This window comes from Prosopis cineraria, unplaced genomic scaffold (assembly GCF_029017545.1).
Source record: "Prosopis cineraria cultivar Desert tree isolate PC_DT_omini unplaced genomic scaffold, ASM2901754v1 PC4, whole genome shotgun sequence".
NCBI classification, from domain to species: Eukaryota; Viridiplantae; Streptophyta; class Magnoliopsida; order Fabales; family Fabaceae; genus Prosopis; species Prosopis cineraria.
Window position 1 is genome coordinate 8763893 of NW_026555335.1, and position 26270 is coordinate 8790162.

General features: G+C 32.2%; 2 protein-coding genes across 2 annotated transcripts; one reads left to right on the forward strand and one right to left on the reverse strand.

Moving 5' to 3' along the window:
• Positions 1–7952: 7952 nt before the first annotated feature.
• On the reverse strand, positions 7953–9283 carry LOC129308812 (uncharacterized). Its single transcript, XM_054950206.1, has 3 exons — positions 9195–9283; positions 8555–8630; positions 7953–8474 (listed from the first exon to the last, which is right to left on the reverse strand). The coding sequence occupies exons 1-3, from the start codon at positions 9281–9283 to the stop codon at positions 7953–7955; spliced, it is 687 nt and encodes a 228-aa protein (XP_054806181.1).
• An 8385-nt stretch (positions 9284–17668) lies between these two features.
• Positions 17669–22297, forward strand: LOC129307926 (uncharacterized). Its single transcript, XM_054948882.1, has 6 exons — positions 17669–18238; positions 19117–19266; positions 19946–20077; positions 20331–20387; positions 20675–20809; positions 22227–22297. Exons 1-6 carry the CDS (start codon positions 17848–17850, stop codon positions 22244–22246), a joined length of 885 nt encoding a protein of 294 aa, XP_054804857.1. The 5' UTR covers positions 17669–17847; the 3' UTR covers positions 22247–22297.
• The last annotated feature ends 3973 nt before the right edge of the window (positions 22298–26270 follow it).

Consider the following 26270-nt stretch of genomic DNA (forward strand, 5'->3'; position numbering starts at 1 on the left):
TGACAAGGTATGAATTTACTATTGATAAGTGTTGAGACACTAAGTGCTATTATTCTCTTTAAAAATCAACAAGTCACGAGAACTTGTTGACTACTTGCAGTTGGCCATTGATTATAAGGTATCATTTTATTTACAAGCTATACATTTGCCATTAACAAGTACTAATACATTAGGTGCAATAACCAAAAAAAATAAATTCCAGATACATAAACAAAAAAATACACTTGTCTTTTATATTTTCTAGCATAGATTAGGATTCTTGCAAGTTTTGGAGGCATAATTAGTCTCATGGCATCCTCCACAATGATAAACTATTTTGTTTTAGAATTGAGATTTCATTCTTTTACTTTTTGGCCTACCCGGAGGTCTTTTAGTTATCAGTGGCTCAAGAAGATTTAGATTAATAAATTTTTCATTGTCAATGCTTCTAGACATGGACAGTCATGTGTGGCTACTGGCCTCATGCTACTGGCATATATCTTCTGTTGAGCGATAAACTTGTAATATATTGTATACTTCCTTGACCATCATTTTGAAAATGCTCCTATATAGAAAGAAACATAATATGTTCTCTAGAAGAACTTGCCATCTTACAAGTCAACCTGCACCACACACAGTGTATTGACAACATGCAATGTTGTTTCATAGCAGAGATTTTTTAACAAAATAAGTTTGTATCAGATGTTTAGGAATAATATATAAAATGTCTTGTATGAAAAAAAAATAACACAATACATGTTTTCTAATAGTATTTGCATTCTTGCAAGTCAGCCTCCACAATACAATGTATCGAAAACTATCTATCGAATATTGACAACATAAGAATACACGATTGACGATATATAAAGTTATTCATATTAGATATTTTTCAACGTATCAACGTTGCACCAAATTATTTCATACCCATTAGTCATGCAAACTGAATGATTATAGGTATATCCAGAAAGCATTATCTTACCCTTAAACAATAATGAAATCATTAACGCACAAAAAATCATTTACCCATCCAACAATCACTATTTTTTTTCTGTTGATGAAATCTTGTAATAACAAATGAAACACTCCCAACTCACTTAAATGAAGACAAGAGCAGTAATCATGGATATGAGGAAGTGAAAATTACCCTATCATGATCAACAATTATGAATATGTAACAATCTTCCGTATCACTGATCATGAGTTTTGTGGGACGTGCGCGTGCAAGCAAAATCTCCTTTTCAATGGTAGAGGATAAGTTAGTAATTTTATTTTTAGACTTATTCATCCTTAAGTTTTTTGAGATTTGGCAGCTATTTCATGAATTCATGAGACTTCAACGTATTTTAAACACTTCCATGAGACATTAGAGTAATTTTTCTAAAAAAAAAAACTGCAATTTTTTAAATACTATTCCATCCTTTTAAATTATAAAATAATATTTAAAAAATTAGCTTAAAATATAAGGTAATCTAAAAAAATTAAAATTTTACTAATGATGCTTTTTAATATTACATTTCAAGTGAAAAAAAAATCAAAATGATATTGGAAATGATTAATTATAAATAGTTATTTTTTAAAGTTTATAGTTTTGTTTTAAAAAAGTGAGTTAGTACAGTGTTATTGTTGTATTTTATTAATATGCATAATTTTATCTCTAATTATCTTATAATATTAGATGATTGTTTTAGCTTATATCTAATATGTTGATGTCATATATTTACAAAACAAATATTAAACGTTTATAAGAATCGTCTATTATTTTGAGCCTAATATTAGACGATTCTAACAATAAATATTCAAAATAGGGTGATATTTAAAAAAAATAGAGGCTTTTTTTCATTGAAAGATTCTCTCCATTTCAAAAAACAAATGTTTCACAGCTTAATAGGACATAAAATTACACCAATTACTTCTAATAAAATTACACACTCCCTACATTCCGCGACACGCCCAAAAAAAAAAAACGTGAAAGATAATTTTACGTTATTTCAAAGTGCATCTTAACAAGAGAAAAAGTCCTTGTGCCCGCAATCAACGATTCTTGCTCCAATTCTATAGGAGCAAAATGAAACAAAACTATCCAACAAGACAAATAAGAGGGCAAAATAGTATTAAGATCTGGTCGTCAAAAGTTGAAAGGTAATGCTTACATCACAGTCACTATCACTGCATTGCTTTTCGAAAAAACATATATTTGAATTTGCATACTTAAATCAAGTTTTATTATAAACTCTTATATTTTTTTTCTTGTATTTTAGATAGCTGTAATTTTATTTTTAATATTTTAGATCCGTCTGAACAATTTTTTAAAGACCTAAAGCATTGAAAAATAAAAATTTAATGACTTAAAATATTAAAAAAATATAAATATTTATAATAAATCACGAGAGTAAAGTACAAACACTGTTAATATGTGTTGTATGGCCATCTGGGAGAGAGATCAAGACTGTTTTCACAATGCAACAAATAATATCCCATCTATTTTGCACTGCCCGTGCAAAGTGAAGTTTGGCGACAAATTCTTCATTGCTTCCTCGAGCTCTGCCTCTAGCAGCGACTATCATCCCCATTTAATACCACCCACTTATCGTGCTTCACAATTATAAATTCTGAGTCACATGTAAATGAACTAAGATAGGATAGTCTTGTAAATAACTCAAGATACAGTACAAATGGAAGAGAAGGCAGATAATATAAACACACATACATAAACAACAATGGCATATAAAAAGTAAAAATTCAAAAAAAAAAAAAGTATGCAAATAGTACAAGGAAAAGGACACACTGAAAAATGACTTTGAAATCATATATGATCTGTACTATCTTCTTCAAGTTAGTTTCCCAAATCATTGGAGATTTGGGCATGCCTTGAACAGATTCAGTCACTTGTAATAATGATTTGAAGTCTCATGGCTAGTTAATTTATTGAGAGAAAATTTAAAATATATATATATATATATATATGCGAAGGTACCTGTGCAATTCTGCAGGCCATCTGGTGTGGTCTTCTTTGCTCCAAGTACAGTCATGAACAAAACAAACCCCAACACATGACATATCCCTCCCTCCCCTCACAATTAATGTATTTTTCTGCTCTTTTATTTGCTTGTTAATTTAGAACTTGATAGAAATTTAAATACAATACCTCACTTGGTAATTCTTAGGCATTTTTATAAAAAAATGAGTGAAAATAATATACAAAAAGCTAAAAATGTAAAGTATTAGCTTAAAGCCCAAGGGACAGGCCCAAAAAGAGTTGTCACTCATCGACAAGTGAAGAAGAAAAGTTCTCCGCACATAGATGTGATTGAGCACAAAGGAGACATCCCATGGAAGTGAGTATGTCTGCTCACAAACAAGGGATGAATAAAGCAACCAATGGGCGCTCGGTAGAGTTGGCAAGGGCTACTGCCAGCATTACTTAGGGCGAGGGTTCGAATCTTGAGGAGTGACAAATGCGATAGTTAACGCAACCTCAAAGAGGTCATCCCATCGATACCTCGCTACTATCGTAATGTCTCCTTACGGGGGGTTCGGATTAGTCTGGGGCGGGCAATGAACCCAGAATACCCTAAGATATCGGATGGTTTATATAAAAAAAAGGAAGGTGAATAAAGCACAATGGCGCGTGGACACACTGAGTCTTGATGTTCTACCATGCGTGGAGGAGCTCGCGGATAAGGACCCTTCATCATTCGATCGCACGCGGACATGGAGAAGAAGAATATGACTGCGCATGGATGTGTAGAAAACCACAGGACAAAAATTGATTTAAAATCCAATGAAAAAATTAAACAATATCTCATCAAATCAAATAAAATAAGACGGAAATTTGAGGCCAAAGGGGTGGGAAAAAATAATAAATAAAGCCTTAATAGACTTCTAAGACCATAGAAGTTTATGTCTGAAATAGAAAAGGCAATTTTAGAGTATCAATCAAGGGCTTAGACACTAGATTGAAATTTAGAGAGTTATCATGGAGTTTCTTTAAGAGATTTCTCTAGATTCTCTTATTTCTTCCATTATGCCTTTAATTCTATTTTAAAATTATTTTTCACATTTAGAGGCTACTTTTTTTTTTAATCATTAGGAATTTTTTGAACATTTAATATTTGTCAATAGATTTTTTTTTAGTTATCAATTTCAATAAACATGCTTAATAAGATTTATTTTTATTCTTATGCTATTAGTGGCCAACTTTAGTATGTATTTGGATCTGGGTTTCCTCTTCAACAAAAGGAAATCTCAAAAAACTATATATGTATTAAATAACTTAAGATTAAATTTAATTTAATTTGCGTTTGAGATAGAAAATATACTTAAGGACTAGAAAATCTTATAAGGCTTGTGCATAATTGGATCAATACTTTCTTAAGACATCATAGTATGGTTAGATCATGGGCTTTGTAATCAATGAATACACAATCTAATTTAGATCCTCAATTTTAAAGTTAAATTAAAATGCAATAACTAGAAGAAACTTAATTGTAAAGTATAAAAGGGGATTCAAATTCCTTGGAAGCTCTTTACGTGTTGATCTTAACTCGAATTTATACTTTGAATTTATTTTATTTTATTCTTGTTTTTTGTATTTAATAAAAATTTCACCTTTAATTGGATAACTTAATTAAAATGAAAACAACTTTCGTTTGTGCCCAATTCTTTTTAGTTCATTTCTTGTGAAATGATCTTGATTCACTATATTACCTCAAATTCATATGCTTTCAATCTGTTTTAAAATTTTGCACGCATCACATGTACGTATATAAGACTCGTTCAGTTGACTGAGTGCGAAGTTTTAATTGTTAATTGTTACCCCTAAATGTCGACTTTGATGAGGGGCATATTCTAGTACGCACAAGGCATCTCCCTTATGAAATAGAGGGTGATTCGCCATTCTCTTAGGTAAGAATTCGAAAAATGAATAGAGGTAAGGCACTGCACAGCCTCATATTGTATTTATGAAATCCTTTTAGAACCTGTAAAGTATACTTACTAAATAATACTGATCAACATCAATTATGAAAATGCAAAACTCTATCCTTCAAGTGATCATGATGTGGTTAATGGATATAGCTTAGCAATCAGAATTATCCGAGTAATTACCTGTAGCCAATCATGATTTTGATGATAATTCCCTTCTTACGTTCCAATCAAAGGCGTTATTCCCCTGACCAGAAGTATGAGCAAAACCCAAACTTCCATGAGAAATCAGTCCATCACTTAGAAATAAAATCAAAATCTGCGGGAAAATTAAAACCTATTTCCATACTCTTGAATATTGTTGTAAGTTATGACGAAGGCCTAAAAAAACAGTTTTCATGAAAAAGATCAGATGGCTTTTGATTTTTGGTATAAGCTTAACTCTCTGTGCCAAAAGATTGATCATTCGTCAAGGTGTAAATGTAAATAGAGTGACGACAACATCTTAGATAAAGGGAAATTTTGAAAGCCGTACAGTTTTGTTGGGTTGGCACGTATCTATTTCTTCGCCGAACAGGAATAATTTTTAAAGGGAGAAACAAGATTAGAATACCTGAGGAAATTATATTATATTTTCTGGACTCTCTAACAGTGAGATTGCTGAACATAGTCGCTAACTTCTGCCTAAATCGAACAGTCTTTTGATGTTGCAATAAAACCCAAAGGCTCAATGGCAAAGAATTGAATCAAATGCTTTTATATATTTAACTATAAAATTAGACTTCGTTCACCAAAGTTAAATCATATATAATCAATTAATCTTCAATGGACTACATCAACAAAAAAGAACCGATTGAAAACTTGAGAAATTCCCAAAATTTGAGAGAAGATGTTACCTGCTGAATCCAGTTTTGGTTGCTTTAGCAAAGAAATGTCTTGAAATGGGTAGATAGAGGCCCAAAAAGCAAAATTATAGTGGTGGATTTCATAGCTGTCTGTCACAATCTCTGTTCAAAAAGAGAAGAAACCATGAAATTATGGTGCTTTTGGAGACGTCCAATATCATGCAGAGATTTTCGGGACAATCCAAAATGTTCAAGAAGAATCAAGTATGTTCTAGAATGTTCTAGAATAATCTAGAAATATATGAGAAAATCGAGAAGTTTCTAGAAGGTTCTAGAAACTTATGGAGGAATGTAGAGATGTCTAGAATATTCTAGGATATTTTAGAATGTTCTAGAACATTCCACACATATCTTAAAGATTGATCTAGAAATATTTTTATAAATATTTAGATATTTATTGTAGATATTTTTGTAGAACACTCTAGATGATGAATGTAAACCGTAGGATTAGGTTGATCCCTACCGTCTATTAAGAAGGTGGGAATTTTTTAAAGAAAGTGGGAGGCCGATACCCTCACAACCCCTCATTTGCAAACAAGCAAAGCAAACATATTAATAAAGCTTTCAAGTTTTTTCATCCAGGCTCTCTTTTCTCTTGTCTTCAAGTTTCCTAGTTCCTTTGCCTACATTTTGAGGGTTCGGCTGACTGAGTAAAGATCAAGAGGTTGATCATGCTAAGACCGGCATGATTTAAGGACCAGGGAGTTTCAAGGCTGTGACAACGTGGTATCAAAGCCAAGATTCAAGGGAGCGGCGGTTCAAATTCATACTCATAGGCAAGGATGTTTGGTATAACTAAGGAGACTCTTGCTTACATAGAAGAGAAAAGAGGGGAGTCTTAACCTCCATACTAGGGTGGAAAGAGGGCATGATGGACTAGTAAGTTACGTATTGAGGACCTTGTTATTTTGTCAGTTAAAATCAATGTCTTAGAGAGAGCTATGAAAGAGATGATTGGTAAGGTTAAGAAGATTAAAAGTGATATGGGTATGTTGGAGAATCATTGTAACAGCCCTCCGCTCACCCCGCCTCCCCGAGGTCTTTTGCGGCACTGGACACTCTCCCCCCAGGCCTCACAATAGGGCGACCCCACCCCTTTCGGTGAGTAACAGGAGACAAAGGCTTCCCCGTAGTAGTGTGCAGGATTATTCCCCTTGCGGAGAGCCTTCCCAGGTTCGATCCTCCAACCTCTCCTATATAATAAAGTTGAGGCTGAACCTGGTACCATTGAGTTAACTGACTCAATGGTACCAGATTCAGCCTGAACTACGCTAAGGTGGTAGTGGTTGCGGGATCGAATCTGAAAAGGTTCCAAAAGACCTCTTGAGTGGGGTAAGGAATAGGCACTGTACCATTAGTGCTGAATGCCGGTTTGGGCCTCGTGAGGGGAACTAGCCTAGCTTGGACAAAAGATCTCGGGAAAGCGGGGTGAGTCTAGTCCAAAAGACCTCCGGTGGGGTGGGGTGAGGACCGTGTACTGTTACATAAAAGGCGCCTTTTATGTAATAGCACGGCCTCACCACTGCCTCCCCAGGGTCTTTTGGCGGTGCTGGGACCCCTCCCCTCACGGGGCCTAGATCCAGCATTTAGTACTGGTGGTACAGTGTCTATTCCTCACCCCACTCAAGAGGCCTTTTGAAACATTCCTAAATTCGATCCCACAACTACTACCACCTTAGCATAGTTCAGGCTGAATCTGGTACCACTGAGTCAACTTGACTCAATGGTACCAGACTTCACCTCAACTTCGTTAAGGTGGTAGAGGTTGGAGGTTCGAGTTTGGGGAGGTTCCAAAAGACCCCCGTGAGGATGGGGTGAGGAATAACCATTGTACCACCAGTGGGAAAGCCGACAATCATGTGGTGACATGTGTGTTATCCAGCGCCTGAGAAAAGACCCTGGAGAGGCAGTGGTAACCTAGGAGGGCTATTACAAAAAGCAACTACAATTAGTCTTTAAGTCAAAATAAACACCAGTCAAGTCATCATAAGCCCAGATAAAAATTCATCCTTATGTATTCTTTGAAATAAAATCCGGTAGATGGTAGACTTAGTGCTTCAACTAATTGACCAAGTGATCAGGATGGTCTTTAAGTTACTAGTAAGCATCTCACATAGGCTTGTATAAAACAAGATTGACACATCTCTAATGTAAATCTTCATCACCAAAAACTTCTAGAAGTCCATTTAGGTGAGTTACAACCTCAGAAACTCCTATGTCATTTGCCAAAATCTTGTTCATTGTCTCTGTTCTAGCTCTATTATCCTTAGCTATTTTACTCATCGCATCTGCTATTTTTATTGAGGCAGGGAATTTTTGCTTTTTCCTCCCACTGCCTCCTACAACCCTCTTTCTCTTGCCTTGACTTCCATCACCACTAGTTCTATCGGTATTTGTGGTGACATTCAAGCCTAACAACTCATCAGTGACCCCCGTAGGTGCTGCAGTGTCAGATAAATTTAACTCCTCTTCACTATCACTGAATCCTTCTTGAAGGTCAACAGTGGGGCGGTACACATCTTCATCATCATCATCCTCTATTTGGGTTTGGGTAGTAGATGGCACAAACAATGTCTCCCCAGTTGCCAGGACATCCCTAAATATGAAGGTTAATTCCCTTGCAAACCTCAACCCTTTATGTCTAAATTTTTCATAAAAGGGATTCTTCTGCAACCATTCAAGTAATCAATAATTAAGATTCTCAAATTAAATTCTAATCTAAAAAGCACTTAATAACTAATCCATACCAAGATTTTTTGCTCCCACCACTCATCCGGAGCATCGACAGTATTCTTGACATTGTCCCATCCTAAGCCGGTTTCACTAGAAAATAATTTGTACCATATGTTCCATTCTTTCTTTATGTTGTCCAGTTTATTTTTTAGTTGCTTTCGGTCATACCTTTTTCCTGTTTTTTCTTCAAACCCCTCAATTATTGCTTGCCACCTATTTTTGTTAAAAGTAGTTCCATTCCTTTGTTTTTTGTATACTTGCTCTAAGCATTCCTTAATGAAAATTTCTATCAAGATTGAATTTCACACAGCATTTCCTTTATCGGTGTTCATTGTTCTATAAACTAGCCAACCATCACAAACATGTAAAATTAATAAATATCTCTACATATATGTATCGATTTACCACCATATCCTAGAGTCACAGCAAAACTAAATGAAAATAATAATCCTAAAACAAGGAAGGAATTGCTATATGCCCACATTTTCAGTTTGGCATTTTCAGTTCTAGAAATGCATAATATTTGCATCTGTTCATTTTAAAACAAGGAAGGAAACACATTATAAATAGCACAAGATATTCATTATATCTTAAATGGATATATATATATATATATATATAAATTCATATCTGAATGTATATAAAGCACGTTACCCCACGGCAATAGCAACGGCAATTGATAAAACAAGGGCAGCTGATTTCCCACAGCCACGAGCAGTCAACAAGGAAGGAAAAAAAACCATAGCCGATTAGAAGCACCCCAACACTAAACCCAAACAATAGATACACATGGAAATCAACTTCATGCAATGAATACGACGTTCATACCATTTGAACAACGCACTTGATCGAGATTCTTGAAGAAAAAGAAAATGAGAAAGGAAGCATTCCAAGCAATAATAGTTGATTAGAAACCTTGAAAGATCTAAACTCTATGGCTAAGGAAGAAGTTCAGATCAAAAATTGAACTAAAAAAGACCATAAAGAAAGGACACTGATTCAAAAAAAAAACAGAGGAGCAAAGGAGACATACAACCATGAAAAAGACTAAACTAAATGAACAAAGGAGCAGCACAGGCTAAAGGAATGAAAAAGACCAAACTAGGAAGAATGGCTAATGGGTAACTTAGATCTCTTCTCTCTGCTCATCCTCTTCTTTGTCAAGTAGTAATCCGGCATTGGGTTTCCTTCAGCCAATAGCTTTAGTGGTGGCTTTTTCATATTTCAGCATTGAAGAAGAACATGCATCCTAGACTAAATGAAAAGAAAAGCAACGCAGGCTAAAGGAATGAAAAATAGAAAAAAATCCTCCACCAAAAATGCAAAGAAAAGCATTAGAAGATGAAGAAGAAGAAGAAGAAAACTTGAAACACAGAGGAACAAACAGCTAACAGCAAGGAAGGCAAGGAATGAGACAAAAGGAAGAACCTTATTTTCCAAGAATAGTCGACGAGAGTAGATCCGATGACGGCAGCCTCAGATCTGGTAAACACGGTGGAGATTGAGGGGCAACAGGGAGAAACCACTTCTAAGCGAGGAATACTAGATGCAAGATCGAAAGGTGAAGATCTTGGTGCTTGAATGTGGAGATCTTCGTGCTTTAACCGAGGTGGAGATTGACTGATCAGTGCCGGATATGTAGAGCTTAAGAGCTAAAGCAGAGGAGGGTGAAGTAGATCTGGAGATGCAAGTTTGGAGGTCATGAGAGGCACAGCAACATAAAAAAAACCAGACAACTCATGGGGGTAGATACACAGCTCGTGGAGAGAGAAAGCATAAATATTTAAACTTCATTAAATGCTTGCAACGGCTTCTAATGCTGACGTTAATGTAAAAGCCAGGTCTGTGAGCTTTCAAAAAAATGCTTGTTTAAGGCTAATTGAGGTTGAGATTTTTTTGCTAATCCAAACAACATAAAATGAGCATTTTATATCCTAACTTTAGTTTGGCTAATTCTAACTGAGGTTGAATGTTAATCCAAACATGCATGTACATCAACTGACTTTTTGTCTAACTTCAGTTTGCTAACCTCAATTGTAAATTTTTTAATCTAAACACACCCTTAGTCGTTTTAGATAGTGTGTGTATGTTATATTTTAAAATTTAAGATATTTTTTTCTAATTTTCTGAGTTGAAATCTCATGTTGGGCTTTTTGTCTGCCAATAAAAGAATATATCTACTTCCAAATGAACATTAAACACATAATTTCTTTCGTTCATTGGCTTTACAGACTGTCAAATTATGAGGCATTAATGTTACTTTACTGATGATATGTTGCATTTCGCATGTATGTCTCTTGGTCAAGCTAATATCACATACAATAATGTTTCTCTCAAGTTTGCAAGGCTTCAGGGCTGAAAATAAATAGCAAAATCTAAAATACTTTGCTCCTATAATGTCAGTTCTAATAGAGCCGTGCAAAACAATGAATCATTTCGGATACCACTTATAGAAAATCTCAACAAATATCTTAAAATTTTCATCTTGCATGAAGACTTCCAAGCTCACTTTTACACCTCTATTGAGGGAAAAAAACTAAATAACATCTCTCTCTACTTGGAATTATAGGGTTGCACAAAAGACGAGACAAAATTGAACTTTGACCTAACTCAAAATTTAGTCTCTTTCATGAAAAGGATTGGGTTAATCAACCCGTAATCTGATCTGGTCCAGTTATAACTTGAAGATTAATAGAATCGGACTTGGTCCATAGAACTAAAAGACTAGTCCTAGTAATCTAGTACTCACTTAGCTTTTCTTTTTTCTTTTTTTTCTATATGAGAGATAACAATTCATTTCATCTTGATAAATTCAAGTAAAATAATAAATACTTATAATCATAAAAAATCCATATTAATCTCTAGCAGCAGCAACAACAACAAAAAATATTTCAGTTACAATCCAAATGATTCAGAGTCATCATAACTTCAATAACAGCAATAACAACATTCAACAAACTTCAGCAATATGTCTAATATGCAATACAACAATAATTTAGCAGCAAACTAAATTAAAATTATATTAAATAGAATGGTAAGATGTGAATGAAGGAAACATTGAGTTCAAATTTTAAACTATTCAAATATATTAAAATTATAGGACTGGACTAGATCAAGTGTTTTGAGAGTTTGGTCTCCTATTCAGTTCAACCTGAAAAGTTAGTCTAGTTTTTTTGGTCTCTTTAGTCTTTTGACCTAATTTTTTTACTAGACCGGACCAGACTAGACTTGTTTGGTTTGGATTGGGTTGTATAGGATAACTGGACTTTTGCACAGCCCTACTTAGAAGGGCTGTGTTCTTATCAAATTTGTTCTTTCAACTCTTTTCAGCTATATCATGCAAATTATGTTTTTATGAAAAAATTAATATCCTTGATGAGATAGAGAAATATGTAAATTCCTCAGGGACTCTTCTAATGGAAGCAACAAGTCTCACCTCTTATCTTGGGATTGTATTACCAAAGATAAAAATTCCATTAGACTAGGCCGTAAGAAACTCAAGAGTCACAACTTAGAACATTATGAAACTTTGTTGGGGTTTCATCAAAAAACTCAATAGCCTTTAGGTTTGTGTCTTGCAAAAGAAATACAAATGCACCAAGCCAACTATTCCCATGGTTAACAAACCAAGATCATCCTCTTACACTTGGAGTTGTGCTTGTATCTTTAAAATTTGAGACAAATTCATGCCTTGTGTTGTATGAAAGGTTAGAAAAGGAGATAATTAAAATTTCATTTGAGACAAATTTTTATTAACTGGATCAAACTTTTTTATTATTAACACATACTATTTTTTTAATCAAGACTCAAGAGTCTCCCCCAAAAACAATTCTATTGCTTTTGGCATCAGGGGCAAATTCTGGTGGATAGGCAAAAGCTCACAAAAGTTCTAAGCCTCCATCCAATTTTTGTAACTTTCAAGATTCTTAAATTAACGGGAAGTCAAGATCGTCAAGTGCTTTAAACTACAGATAATTTATAAAGAAGAGAAGGAAAAAATTAGAAAGATCATAATTACCACTAGTACAAAATAAGATTTTAACGATATATTTTTTGTCACAATTTTTAAAATAATTGTGATAATAAATGATATAGTGACAAACTTGTAAATAAATAGAAAAATGTAGATTTTTAGCCACAATCATAAGTAATAACTGTCGCCATAAATCATTAAATTAAATTCTATGACTTTAATCAAAAATTTTAATTAATTACTTATTTAATAATGAAAATTAATTACTTATTTAATTTAATATATATAATATTTATCTAACACACTTAATTAGTAAAACTGATAAAATTAGTTTAATTATATAAGTTTAGTTAATTAAATAATTTAATTAAACTTAAGTTTTCGGAATTTAGAGACATTAAATATTATTAAATTAAATTATTTATAAAAATTAAACTAATAATAAATTAAATTAACTTAATTAATTAAAATTATTAATTAAAATATGAAGCTAATTAAATGACATTTTATTAAAAATTTAAATTAATCAGTAAAATTAATTTATGAACTAATTAGGAGAATTGAATATATTTAAATTATTAATTTACAATTAAAAATAATTAAATATTAATTACAATAATTATTAATTAATAATTACTGTACTAATTTTTTTAAAAAAAGACATATGGCGACAGGTACATTAAACTTGTCGCCATATGTTGTTCCTCACAGTTCACTTGTCTTTAATTTCTTTTTAACTTTTTTTTAAATGGATCTTTGGCGACAGGTTTTATGGGACCTATCGCCATTGGTCTTCTTTAAAGTGTATTTTAGATTAATTAAATAATTAATTTAATAATAAAAATTAATTTATATGTTTCTAAGACACTTAATTAATCAATTAATAAAATTTATTTAATAATATACAATTTTAGTTAATTAAGTAATTTAATTAAAGTTAAGGCGTTTGAATTTAGAGACATTAAATATAATTAAATTTAAAATTTTAGAAAAAATTAAGTTATTAATAAAGTAAATTAATTTAATTAATTAAAATCTAAAATTAATTAATTGAAATTTAATTAAAAAATTGAATAGTAAAATTAAATTATAAACTAATTAGGAGAATTTAACATATTTTAATTATTAATTAATAATTGAAATTAATTATTTATTTATTATAATAATTATTAATTAATATTTATTATAATAAATTATTTAAAAAAAGAGACATATGGTGATAGGTCTTGTTAAGACCTGTCACCATATGTCTTATAACTCATTTGTTAATTTTTTTTAATTTTTTTAAAGAGTAACCTTTGGCGATAGGTCACCATTAAACTTGTCACCATAAATGGGACCTGTCGTGAAAAGTCTACGAGACCTATCACCATATATCTTACAACTCATTTGTTAATTTTTTTTTTAAAGAGTAATCTTTGGCAACAGGTCACCATTAAACCTGTTGCCATAAATCATCTATGGCAATAGGTTTAATAGGGACCTGTCATGAAAAATCTAGCTAAGGGTTTTTTTAGTTGTTTAGCTCCCCGTTGCTAATATCACAATTGCCTCCAACTCCTTGCATCATTCTGTAACTCTCCCACAGCTCTTACCCTTAGCTTTTTAGTTTTGGCGGCCTCCTCAGCTTCGCCCTACATCTCTCTTAACTCCTTTCCTCAGCTCGTGCCCTTCCAACTCTCTCAACTTCACCCCTTAGTTCTCATAGCTTCACCTTTTAGCTTGTGCAACCACTAGCCCTCTTAGCTCCGCCCCTCAACTTGTGCCACCTCCTAGCTCACGCGCCTCTAGCTCTTTATCGCCCTTAACTTACCTCCGCCTCTACCTTCACCGTTTCCCTCTAGATTTTTGCCACCTCTCAATTGGTGCTTTTTTTAAATTTTTTTTACATCTTTTCCAAGATTTTTCCAGCGTTTTTTTCAGCATTTTTTTAAATTTTTTTCCCTCATTTTCTAGCATTTTTTATTTTTTTCCAGCATTTATTACATCCTTTTCCAGTATTTTTTGGCAGGATCTTGAATAACAATAAATTTACTAGCAACATTCCCAAAACACTTGGACGTACTCAAAATTTAATGGTGGTGTAAGTGTCCCTATTATCACTTGCTCAAACTAATTTATTGACAAATATATTCTTGATTCATTTTACGGTTATAGGTGCTTGGAAAATAATTTTTTATTGACTTTGTACCTCAAAACCTAACAAACCTCTATAATGTTACAGACCTATAAGAAGACATAAACATCTTACCAAATCAAATCGTGCTTATTTCATGTGTGTTATTAGCATCTGTAGGTGAAGTTTCATAATTGTTCATCAAGGTTTTTGGTTTTATTTATGTTTGTCAGGATATTGTCCAATAATACTCTGCAGGGTATCATTCCAAACCTCAGTGGAGTGATCACGCTCCAGTACTTGTAAGTATTAAGTGAATCATATATCTTTTATGTTTGTGTTTTTGTCTTCTATTCAAAGGTATATATTTTGGTCCTCTAGCTAGACTATTTTAGTTCCTCAAAGTTTTACCATCTCTTTTTAGTTCTCTAAACTATCTTGTCTTCACATTGGTGCTTTGCCATGGCATGTTTAAATGACAACTGAACACTTGACATTTGCATTGGCTTCACTTTAGGTGAAGGTGACCATCTCTATTGATTGGGTTTAACATAAGGATAATATTGAAGATAAAATACTCTTTGAAGTACTAAAAAGAAACCAAATTTACTTGAGGACCAAAATGTCTGTTCACTTATTTTTGTGGGTATTGGCTAAGTTTGAATATACTTTAAAATTACTCAAATAGACTATAAATATTCAAGGTCTTTTACTTGATTTTTTATAGTGAAATAATTTCTCTGAGCTTGAGGAGAGAGAAACAGAGAGGGGGGATGACCAGTCTAACATGAAAAATGTGTCCTCTCTTAGTCTTGCATCTAATCTAAAACTGAAAAACAAAAAGGATAGAAACTAAGAACAAATATATACCCCAAGATACACTGACTAGTTCCTGGTTATAGAACACTCTATTGACTTATTAAGTATGTACCTAAGCTGTCTTTTTTTAAAAAAAGAACTTTAATTGCAGGCTTCTTTTACTTTAAAACAAAAGAAGAAAAAAATGCAGGGGCTCTTTGCTTTGAAGAATCAATAGTTCCTCAATGCTATCGTCCAATTCAAATCCACACAAGCATGTCATATTCTTCCTTCCAAAAAAAAACTGGGAGGGAAAACACTCAAATCAATGTATGTGTTCATTCACTTTTTTGTTTTTGAAAAAAATGATATTCTGCTACAGGTTTAGTGACTGATATAGAGAGAGGAGCTTGTATCTATAAATTCAAGTAGAGATATTATTAATATATATTTAATATTTTCTAACCGTGTATATTTGATAAATAAATCTTTATTTTGTTATTGGAGGTTAGCAAATAAAGTTAACAAGAAAAAATGAAATCAAGTAGGTGCATATTTAAGTAAGTATTTTAAATTTATTCTCTAATTAGAATAAAGATTATACTATCCATTTTATGTATTGAATTAATTTTACTTTTATAATAGTGTACTCAACAATCAGAAAGTGTAGAGTGTGGTTAGTATGAGATGCTTTTCATGTATTAAATTATTACTTAAGTTATTATCAACTCATTTGATAAGCTAATAATATATTTTTAATGCTTAATATTTTGAAGCTTGTCTTATACTTGAATTGTTATTGAATTTGTAACATTTCACAAGTTTATAGCTATATTCTAAGCGAGAAATGAGATATATATGTAACATTTGGTCTAATTTCTTTCTAGAATTAACAAGATTAGATCAAATAGTTTATGTATATTTGTATTGGAAATGTACATATTTAGTTGATATGTTTGTGTTGATCTCTAGAGCTAATGTTATGTATTTATGTAAATTTTGTAATTATTAAGAAATGTATATAATTACAAATGGCTTTTTTTATTAAAAAAAATCATTTACAACCACAGTTATAGTATATAATTGTGGCAAAAAAATGCCATTTACGGCTACAGTTATGGTTAATAACCATAACCGTAAATAGTAATGCCAACTATTTATGGCCATAGGTTTAGGATAGACTTGTGGCCGTAAAATGTTTCTTTTTCACCATTGACGACTACAGGTTTATCTTGGACTTGCGGTAGTAAATGTTACTTTTTGCCATAATAAAATAACATTTACTACTATATTTGTTTCTATCATACATTATTTTCTATCATAAAAAATATTTTTTTACTGTAGTAAAAAACTCTTTTTGTACCAGTGCACTCAACCAAAAACTTTCCTGGTCTGTTCGCGAGATACCATGCATCCTGTCCGCGTTATCTCTTGCGCCAGTTGTGAGAGGTAAAATCCTTCCAGCTTTTAATGATTCTTGCCTCATCAACACGAAACGTTTCCATTATAAATAACAAGCTGGTTAACACACTCCTATGTGCGTGTGTTTGGATAAGGCTTTTCTGATATACTATATTTTATCCTTTGGCCTTTACTCGGTTTAATGTTGTTATACTTCGTCCTGTACCCAATATATGGTGCTGTTTAAAAAGATTTTTTTTATTAATATAAAACTTGATGGAGTATTAATTATTTTTTTAATATCATCTATATTTAAATTCATAAACTCATTAACTATGATAGATAATGTAATACAAATTAAAAAATATATTTCATTTAGATAGCGATAAAATTGAAAGTTTCTTTTATTTGTAGATAAAGTTAATTACTTAACTATCTTTCTTTGTTTTGATGAGGCAGTTAAAGGTGTTTTATAATAAAAATCAAATGGATCAAATATTGTTAAAGTTGTACAAGTAGACTTGAGCCCATATGAAAATTCTTGCATTGGACAAAATTAAGTTTAATGACCATGATATGTTGGGTTGGTTTTACCAATTATCAGATGTAAAAGCTACCATTTTATACTACTTACAAATATTGCCCGGAAAATTCTCCAAAAACAATCCAGACACGCTATACGATAAAATAAAAGTATTCATAGATTCTAAAGTAAGATATGATTTCTTTTTCATTACTCTTTTTCCTGGACGGTGACTCCCATTTCCAGCAAGTATAAATTGACATGCATGATTTCACCGTCAATGCAAAACGAGAAGGTGGTGGTGTTGAGAACATAATTCAAGGCTACTATTCTTGAAGCATGTGCGAGTCCAGAGCCAGAGACGACGAGCGTGGAAGATGAATTGTACAAGTACACATTCACTGGTGACTGGGAAAACGTGGTTTGGTTTTACCGAACACATCCAAGTTGGGTTCAAAGCAGCTGGATCACGAGCTCGAAAGACACGGCACTGCACATGGCCATCAACGATGACAGAGAAGGTGTTGTGCAGGAGCTGGTAAAATTAATCAGGCAGAGTCGAAACGGTGAAGCTCTCAAGAGTGAGAATAACAGAGGAGAAACCCCTCTGCATCGCGCCGCTGCGAGAGGATCGGTGAGAATGTGCGAGTGCATCGTGGATGCAGGAAATGAGTTGGGTCTGGATTTGCTCTCTATTACCAACAAATTGGGCGAGACACCCATCTTCACGGCGGCTCTTCACAATCGGAAACCTGCCTTCATCTTCCTTTACGAAGCTGCTACTCACAGATACGGACAAAATTCGGAGAGACCCTATATATTGCTTAGAAGAACCGGTGATACTGGAGATACCGTCCTTCACTCCGCCATCAGGAGAGAGCATTTTGGTACGCTCCGTCGTTTTCACTAATCATGCCCTTGTTTGGTTTTCTTCTAGAGTATTTTTTATTTTTATAAATTGAAACAAAATAAAATGAAAGGTTTAATTATATTAATCTTAAAATTGAAAAACAACGTTATAGTTGGAAATATAAGTCAATCCAAGTCATATGAGTTGGCTTATATATATATATGTGGTGTGTGTGTATATGTTGGAGAAAATATGAGTTGTGTTGATTTTAACCTATTTTTATATGGATCCAACTCTCTTGAATTGGTGGGTTAAATGGATCAATCCACCTATTTATTTAATTTTTTAGTTGCATGAATTTTACTAAAAAATTATATCTAAAGGATGAATTTTAATGTGATATTTCACTAAAAAATTCACATTATAAATGTATTAGATGATTCGTTTCATCATAATTTATTTCAAATATGCTTGTCTTGTGAAGTTGTAGCGTTAAAACTCCCTCTATTTTTAATTTTTAATTTTTTTAATAAAAATAATATCAGTTAAATGAATCATCCCTAACTTATTAAAATTGGCCAATTTGGTTGATGAGTTATTTGAGCCAGGCTGAAAAAGATCCATTTTATTTGAGATATTTTTTTAATTCTACTCAACCAGATTTTACATTCAGGCCAACTTATATGAGTCGACCTATATATATTCCAGCTCATACTAAAGGTAATTTATAATAGTCAAATGTAAGAAATAAAAAGAATAATTTTTAAAATATTTAAATTCAAAATACTTACCTAAATAATTTTTTATCAATAAATATAAAACAATTTCTGAAAATAGATATCAAATTGCCCTGTATTAATTGACTATTGTGCTGTACGTACTTGTGTATATATTATTCCCACAACATGAATGCAGATCTGGCATTCCACATAATCCGACTGTACCCATATCTTATGGCCAAATTCAATGTGAATGGAATGACTCCTCTTCATGTTCTGGCCTCCAAACCTTCTGTCTTTAGAAGTGGCTGCAGCCTCTCTTGGTGGAAGCAAATCATATACTACTGTAAGTATATCTCTCCGATTCTTATTACAAGCCATCCATATATAACTAACTCATAAGAATTAAAAAAAATTAATTACTTTATTGAAATGACCTAGAAGTTTCTTTGATTTTCGTTTCCACCCCTAATAAATATCATAATTTTTAAAAGCATTTTTTATCTCTTCATTAAAAATTGAGGAGGGCATATTTGGAATAAAACAAATAATGCTACATAAATTCTAGCAAAGTAACTTATATTAAAAACCAATAAATCCACCTAGGCCTCTTGCCGTAGTGGACCAATATTCGAGCACTGTCGCTCATCTCGGAACTCCGGTGATTGACCATAGTGGTCTGGGTGCCAGTGGTGGGAGCTTCTCTGTTGGTGACGAAGTTCCGTCCACCAATGGTGGCAGCCTCCCAACTGGTGATAGAGCTCTAGCTGCTAACACTAGATTGATGACATTTTTTGTTTTAAAAAAAGTGACAAGAACTTTTTGGTAATTGATATCTAAAATTTTATTACAATTGAAGACCTTGTGCTGCAGCACAATTTCAATGCTTATGAAACCCAATTGCTAACAAGTTCTTTTGGAGGGTCCTTAGTGTGATTCTCTCTTTAGAATAACTTATAGAATTCAACCTTTGTTTTGATAAACACATTTTGTGAATTAATTATTATATTCTTTTTGGGAGCAAGGTATATATATTGATCCTCTCAAGTATGATCCTGATCCTCCTCCTAGTTCTAAAAAATCTCCTGAGAGCTCGGAAGTTAAGTGGCCAAAGAACTACTTGACATGTTATCAATTCTTTTCAGAGCCCTACTTTGGTAAGTCCAATTCGTTCTTGAATCTCACATGATGCCCATGGAACAATAACGGGGGGATGTTTTAAAAAAATTCCCTATATTTCTATTTATATTTTGCAAATAAGAAATGGTAATATGAAGATTTTTGAAAAAGTAACTTGTAACTGTATTGTCTTCAATTGTCAATCTCTCTTCTATCTTATGTGTTGTTGAGGGAAAAAATGATCTTAGTCACCTCTTTATATATATATATATATTGATACACAAATGACAGGTCTCAAGAATTTTTGGATGTCCATGCGGACGAAGGACAAATCCTCAGGCAGCGAAGGTAGTAAAAGCCATCTAATTCTTATTTCATACTCATGCTCTCGATACCTTTTTATTTCCTGACATAATTTCAGTGAAGTACTCAATAAGGGTTTAACTTCAAATTTGGATCAATAGACTTGTTAATTTACCAGCAAAACTTGTTAAAAATGTTTTCTATATATTCAATCTTGTTAACTTATTATAATATCTTCTATATAAATTCATGATTTATACATTAGTGGATTCAAAAGAAAGGACGATGAATTTGATTGACATCTAATCATGGATTTATCTATTGGCGAGCAGGAAAGAAGGATAACGGAGGGGATGCAGAGAACCCAAGGGACTTGAATATGCAGGAAATTGTTCCACAAAACTATGCTACCTGTTATGAGTTTGTGGCTTTTGTCTGCGTGATTTTATCTGGCATTCTAGGATATGGTATGTGATCACCGACTTTCAAGTTTAATTCATAATTGATCTGTCATATATAACACAATACTAAAGTTACCACATTAATTGACACTATTGTTTTCACGCGAATCTGATTGTCATCGGGAAAGACATATTATGACTTTAAAGGATGCGAAACGAAAGCATACATGGAGCTCTCAGATATTGAATGAACTCATGGAAAGGCCTCGTAACGCATACGTTAGTGGAGGAGATAAACCTTACCGTGGAGAGTAGGATTTCCCAAGATTTCCATTTCATTAAGAGGGACCTGATAAGAAAACTCAAGATCAGAATGGTAATTAATTCCACTTAATTCTCACTTTGTTCAATTTAAAACTCGTCCATTGGGGTCCTGCTATAGGTGGTCCTGCTATAGGTGCTCATCCACTTACTGTGATGAGATTTAAAGTTTTATTTAAAGTTTTATTTATCAAAATAAAATTTAAAAAATATGAATTTTTTAATAAATTTGTTTATCACTACTTTAGATAGTACAAATTTAATTTGAACATTTCAATTTGATATTAATTTTTGAAAAAATTAATCTTTTAGTCCTTCAACTTTTAATTTACTTGTAACTCAGTCCTTCAACTATGACTCGCTATGACTTAATCCCTCAACTATGACTCACCTATAACTTAATCCTTCAACTTTTGAATCACTTACAAATTAGTCTCTAAACTTGTGTTAATTTTTTTTCATATTAGCTTATATCTTACATCAATGAGCAAGAGGAGGGTATTTTAGAATAATATATGAACATTTTTTATCCCTCTTATTTGATAAGAAATTTTTTAAATAAAATTAAAAATAAGGACCGAATTATAGATGAATCAAAAGTTGAGGGATTGAGTTGCAACGAGTTATAGTTGAGGAACTGAATCGCAGCGAGTCATAGTTGAAGAATTGAGTTACAAGTGAGTTAAAAGTTGAATGATTAAAAGATTAATTTTTCCTTAATTTTTTTATATTTTTTATAAACATGTTTTCTGGCCAATCTCTGGATTTAATATTAAATTCTTTCATAGTTTTATTTTAGTAAATACAATATTAAAAATAAAGATAGTCTCCTAATTGGAATTTGGCACCTTCCAAAAATACATTTTTTTAAATTACAAGTTTAAAATTTTATATTTGAATCGTTTAGAGTAAATCTAGATAATTAATTTATAAAATTATAAAAAAATTTAATATTAAATTTTGACTATCCAAATTAAATATGGGCTATCCAAATTAGAGAAAAATGATGATAAAGTATATTTATTAAATTTTTTTAAATTTTATAAATTTTCATTTTGATGGATATAAAACAAAAATTAAAATAAAAACTTTAAATCTGGATTATCCAGATCTTATTAAAAATGATGAGTACTTGACTGGACCCATATATAACTAACAACAGATAAGCTCCCTTATATATGAGACGTTGCGGGACCAAGCCATCAGTGGCTGTTCCCCTAAATTAAAACCCGCACTGAAGGTGATGATGATACATTGATGCTACCCCCCCCCCCCCAACGGAGAAAGGAACAAGTGATCCAGCCTTGCTGGTGGCAGCAGCCAGGGGTGTGATTGAAGCAGCAGAGAAAACTTTGAGCAAATTACCAGCGTCCTTCAACGACACCTCATCAGTGGACAAAAACATATTGCCAATAGCAATTAAGAACAAGCAGCCTGATCAGCAAGAAGGAACAATAGAACAAGCGCTTTTTCATTTATTGACTTGAAATGTTAGGAAGAAATTTTTCTAAGTGGATCGTAACGGCTTATAAGTGTTGTAAGTGTTGTTGTGAAGTTTAGACTAGTGTAGTAATGAATTGAGATTGTGATTGTTATTAGGAGTGGGATTGAGATTGGTATTGAGGGTAGGATTGATACTTTAAAAATATGTTTGGTATGAATAATATTTGAATTGAATACTTGCGTTAATATTTTTTAAAATCAATTAAAAATACTATAATGCTCTTTATTATTAATAAAAAAACACCACCGGGGATGAAGATGAATAGATTTGCACGATTAAGGGAGGAAGAAGATGATCTTGAACCCAAGTCTAACACAATCTCACGGAATAGATGATTTTAACCTAGACTGGAAATAGAATGAGAGCTTTCATCTTCAACACAAACCCAAATCTAAAATGGAGTTAAGCTTTCATCTTTTGAGACAAGATCGGAAACAAAACTAAAATGGAATGAAAACATATTTGAAATGGAATGAAAAAAGATATGTTGTACTATAGTGACAAACACCTAATTAAGTTTGTGATTTTAATGAAAAATCTTAAAGGTAATATTGAGGACTGAATATAAGCGAAGTAGTTGGGTTGAACAAGAATAAATTTCTTGTGTCTTGCTTTCTCTACTCTCAAACTCTTCATTTGTCTAGCTCTCTTTATGAAATCCTTTTTAAAGTTCCTCATCATTTTGAGTTGGGAAAAATATTTGTGAAAAAATTTTGTGAATACCTAATTCACCATCTCTTGGGTGTTAATCTTATCCAACATTGTCAATGTTACAAACAATTGGGAAACCCATAACATATGAGTTGGTTTATATGAATAAAAAATATATATAAGTTGGGTTGACTTTAAATTTTAATCCATTTTTATATAGGTTGAAAAAAAATTCAAATTAACCAATCCCTCGTGGGTTTGTGGGTTAGATGAGTTAAACAGCAAACTCATTTAAATTTTTTTCATGAATTAAAAAATTATACTTAAATTAAATGATAAAGTTTCAATATGATATTCGATGAAGCTGAAATCCACATGACAAATATGTGAGATTAATCCATTTCATTGTGATTCATTTCTCGCTCGCTTGTCTTGTAGGGCTGTAGATGTAGTGCAAAAACTCTCTCTATTTCTTATTTTATAATTTTTATTTTTTTAAAATAATGAGTTAAATAGACTAACTATCACCCATTAAGGTTAATTAATTTATTTGATTCATGGGTTATTTGGTTTAGGCTAAAAAAGATCTATTTTCATTTTGGGCCATTTTTTATTGACCCGGCCTTTATTACATGTTTAGGTCAATCTATTTAACCCAACTTATATTTCGACTCTAATTCTAGTGTCACAATTGCAATGGTGTTTCACGTCCCTGAGATCTATGCAGGGAGTTGTACCAAAAGCTATAATATTCTAATTTTTTTTTTTACCCTTTCACTTTGTACTTTCGCTTTTATTTTGTAAGGTTCTCCCATTAGATGCAACTTGTGGACATGCATATGTGCAAGTCCCGACAAATTAAATAAAAACAAAAGATACTTACTCGTTGGCTTCTGTGAGCTTCAATCTTTTTTAAAACATGAGTATCACACAATGATGATTCCTCAACTATATATATATATATATATATATTCATATCTGAATTAAAGTTTATATATGGTAGTTGAGCTTTGACACTTATCATGGTAATGTGGAAAAGTTCTACTGATCAAATTAAACAGCACTTACAAAAATAATTACATATTAGTGAGATTATCCATATCACAGAGATACTCACAGTAAGTATGAACTGTTTTAATTTGGATTCCATTGCTCAATCCACTTTTTAAAACGTTCAAAACTTGTGTGACGTTTATCATTTCTCCACCATGTACATCAATGCATGTAGATGATGCTTCACACACATACTCAACTCTGGTTATATCTTTATCAATGAGCATTATTATGTTGTTATACATATTATCTACTAATAAAATCTTCACATTAACAGCGAGATTTTTCATGATCTTATAAATTATAAGCCAAATTTTTATTAACTAAATCAAACTTTGTTTTTTTAACACATTATTTTTTTATCAAGACTAAGAGTCTCCCCCAAAAACAATTCTATTGCTTTTGGCATCAGGTGCAAATTCTGGTGGATAGGCAAAAGCTCGCAAAAGTTCTAAGCCTCCATCCAATTTTTGTAACTTTCAAGATTGTTAAACTAATGTGGAGTCCATATCGTCAAGTGCTTTAAACTACAGATAATTTATAAAGAAGAGATGGGAAAAATTAAAAAGATCATAATCACCCAACCAAAAACTTTCCTGGGCTGTTCGCGTGATCCCATCCTGTCCGGATTATCTCTTGCGCCAGTTTTGAGAGGTAAAATCCTTCCAGTTTTTAATGATTCTTGCCTCATCAACACGAAAAGGTGTCTATTATAAATAACATGCATGCAGGTTACACACACACACACAGAGACATACACTCCTGTATGCGTGTGTTTGGATTTAAAGCTTTTCTGATGTACATTATTTTATCCCTTGGCCTTCGCCCAGTTTTAATGTTGTTATACTTAGCTTCCTCCTGTACCAGACATATGGTGCTGTTTAGAAAGATTTTTTTAGTAATATAAAACAATTGATAGAGTATTAATTACATTTTTGCGATATTATCCATATTTAAATTTCTTAACTGTGACAGAAAATGTAATACAAATTAGAAAATATATTTTATTTAAATAGGGATAAAATTAAAAGTTTCTTAAATTTTTAAACAAAGTTAATAACTTAAACACTTCTTTTTCTTTTTACATCAACTCATCACTCACACAACTTTAACAATATTCAATCCATCTAGTTTCTATTATAAGGCACCATTTTTAAAGCTTTTCATTTGGGTTGGAAAAAATCTTCGTGAAAATTTTTTGAATAATCAGTTCATTCTCCTCTTAAGTGGCAGGCTTATCCAACATTATTAAGGTGCGAACAGCTGGAAAACCCATGTCATATGAGTTGGATCTATATGAATCGGGGAAAAAAAATATAAGCTGGGTTGTGTTTAAACTTTAATCCATTTTTATATGGGTTTAAAAATTTTCAAATTAACCAATCCTCATGGGGTGGTGGTTCAGATGAGTTAATGCACCAACCTGTTTAAATTTTTTTCACAAATTAGAAAAATTGTACTTAAATGATAAAGTTTCAATATGATATTCTATAGAGTTGAAACCCACATCACAACCATGTGAGATTGATCCATTTCATTGCAATTCTATTCAGGCTCACTTGTCTTGTAAGCTTGCAGGCTGTACTGCAAAAACTCTATATTTCTTATGCTACAATTTTTAATTTTTTTAAAAAATAATATAGATTAAACAGACTAATTATAATATTTGTTAAGATTAATTAATCCATTTGATTCATGGGTTATTTGGTTCAAGCCAAAAAAAGATCTATTTTTATTTTGGACCAATTTTTCTTGACCTAACTTTTATAACATGTTATTATTTGAATTAATTCATATGATACAACTCATATTCTTAGTTCTAGTTACTGTTGCAATTACAATGATGTTTCGTGTCCTTGAGATCTGTGCGAGGAGTGGTACCAAAAGCTATAATATTCTTTTTTTCTTTTTCCTCTTTCACTTTGTACTTTCACTTTTATTTTGTAAGGTTCTCCCATTAAATGCAACTTGGGGACATGCACATGTGTAAGTTCCAAC

Bases quoted from the DNA above. Each gene is read 5' to 3' on its own strand.
- LOC129308812 (XM_054950206.1), bottom strand. From the start codon at position 9,283: ATGGTTTTTTTTCCTTCCTTGTTGACTGCTCGTGGCTGTGGGAAATCA. The intron at 8,631-9,194 runs GTAACGTGCTTT...ATTATTTTCTAG, and splicing joins GCCGTTGCTATTGCCGTGGG to TGAAACCGGCTTAGGATGGG. The intron at 8,475-8,554 runs GTATGGATTAGT...GAATGGTTGCAG, and splicing joins GGTGGGAGCAAAAAATCTTG to AAGAATCCCTTTTATGAAAA.
- LOC129307926 (XM_054948882.1), top strand. From the start codon at position 17,848: ATGGCCATCAACGATGACAGAGAAGGTGTTGTGCAGGAGCTGGTAAAA. The intron at 20,078-20,330 runs GTAAGTCCAATT...CACAAATGACAG, and splicing joins CTTTTCAGAGCCCTACTTTG to GTCTCAAGAATTTTTGGATG. The intron at 20,388-20,674 runs GTAGTAAAAGCC...ATTGGCGAGCAG, and splicing joins CAAATCCTCAGGCAGCGAAG to GAAAGAAGGATAACGGAGGG.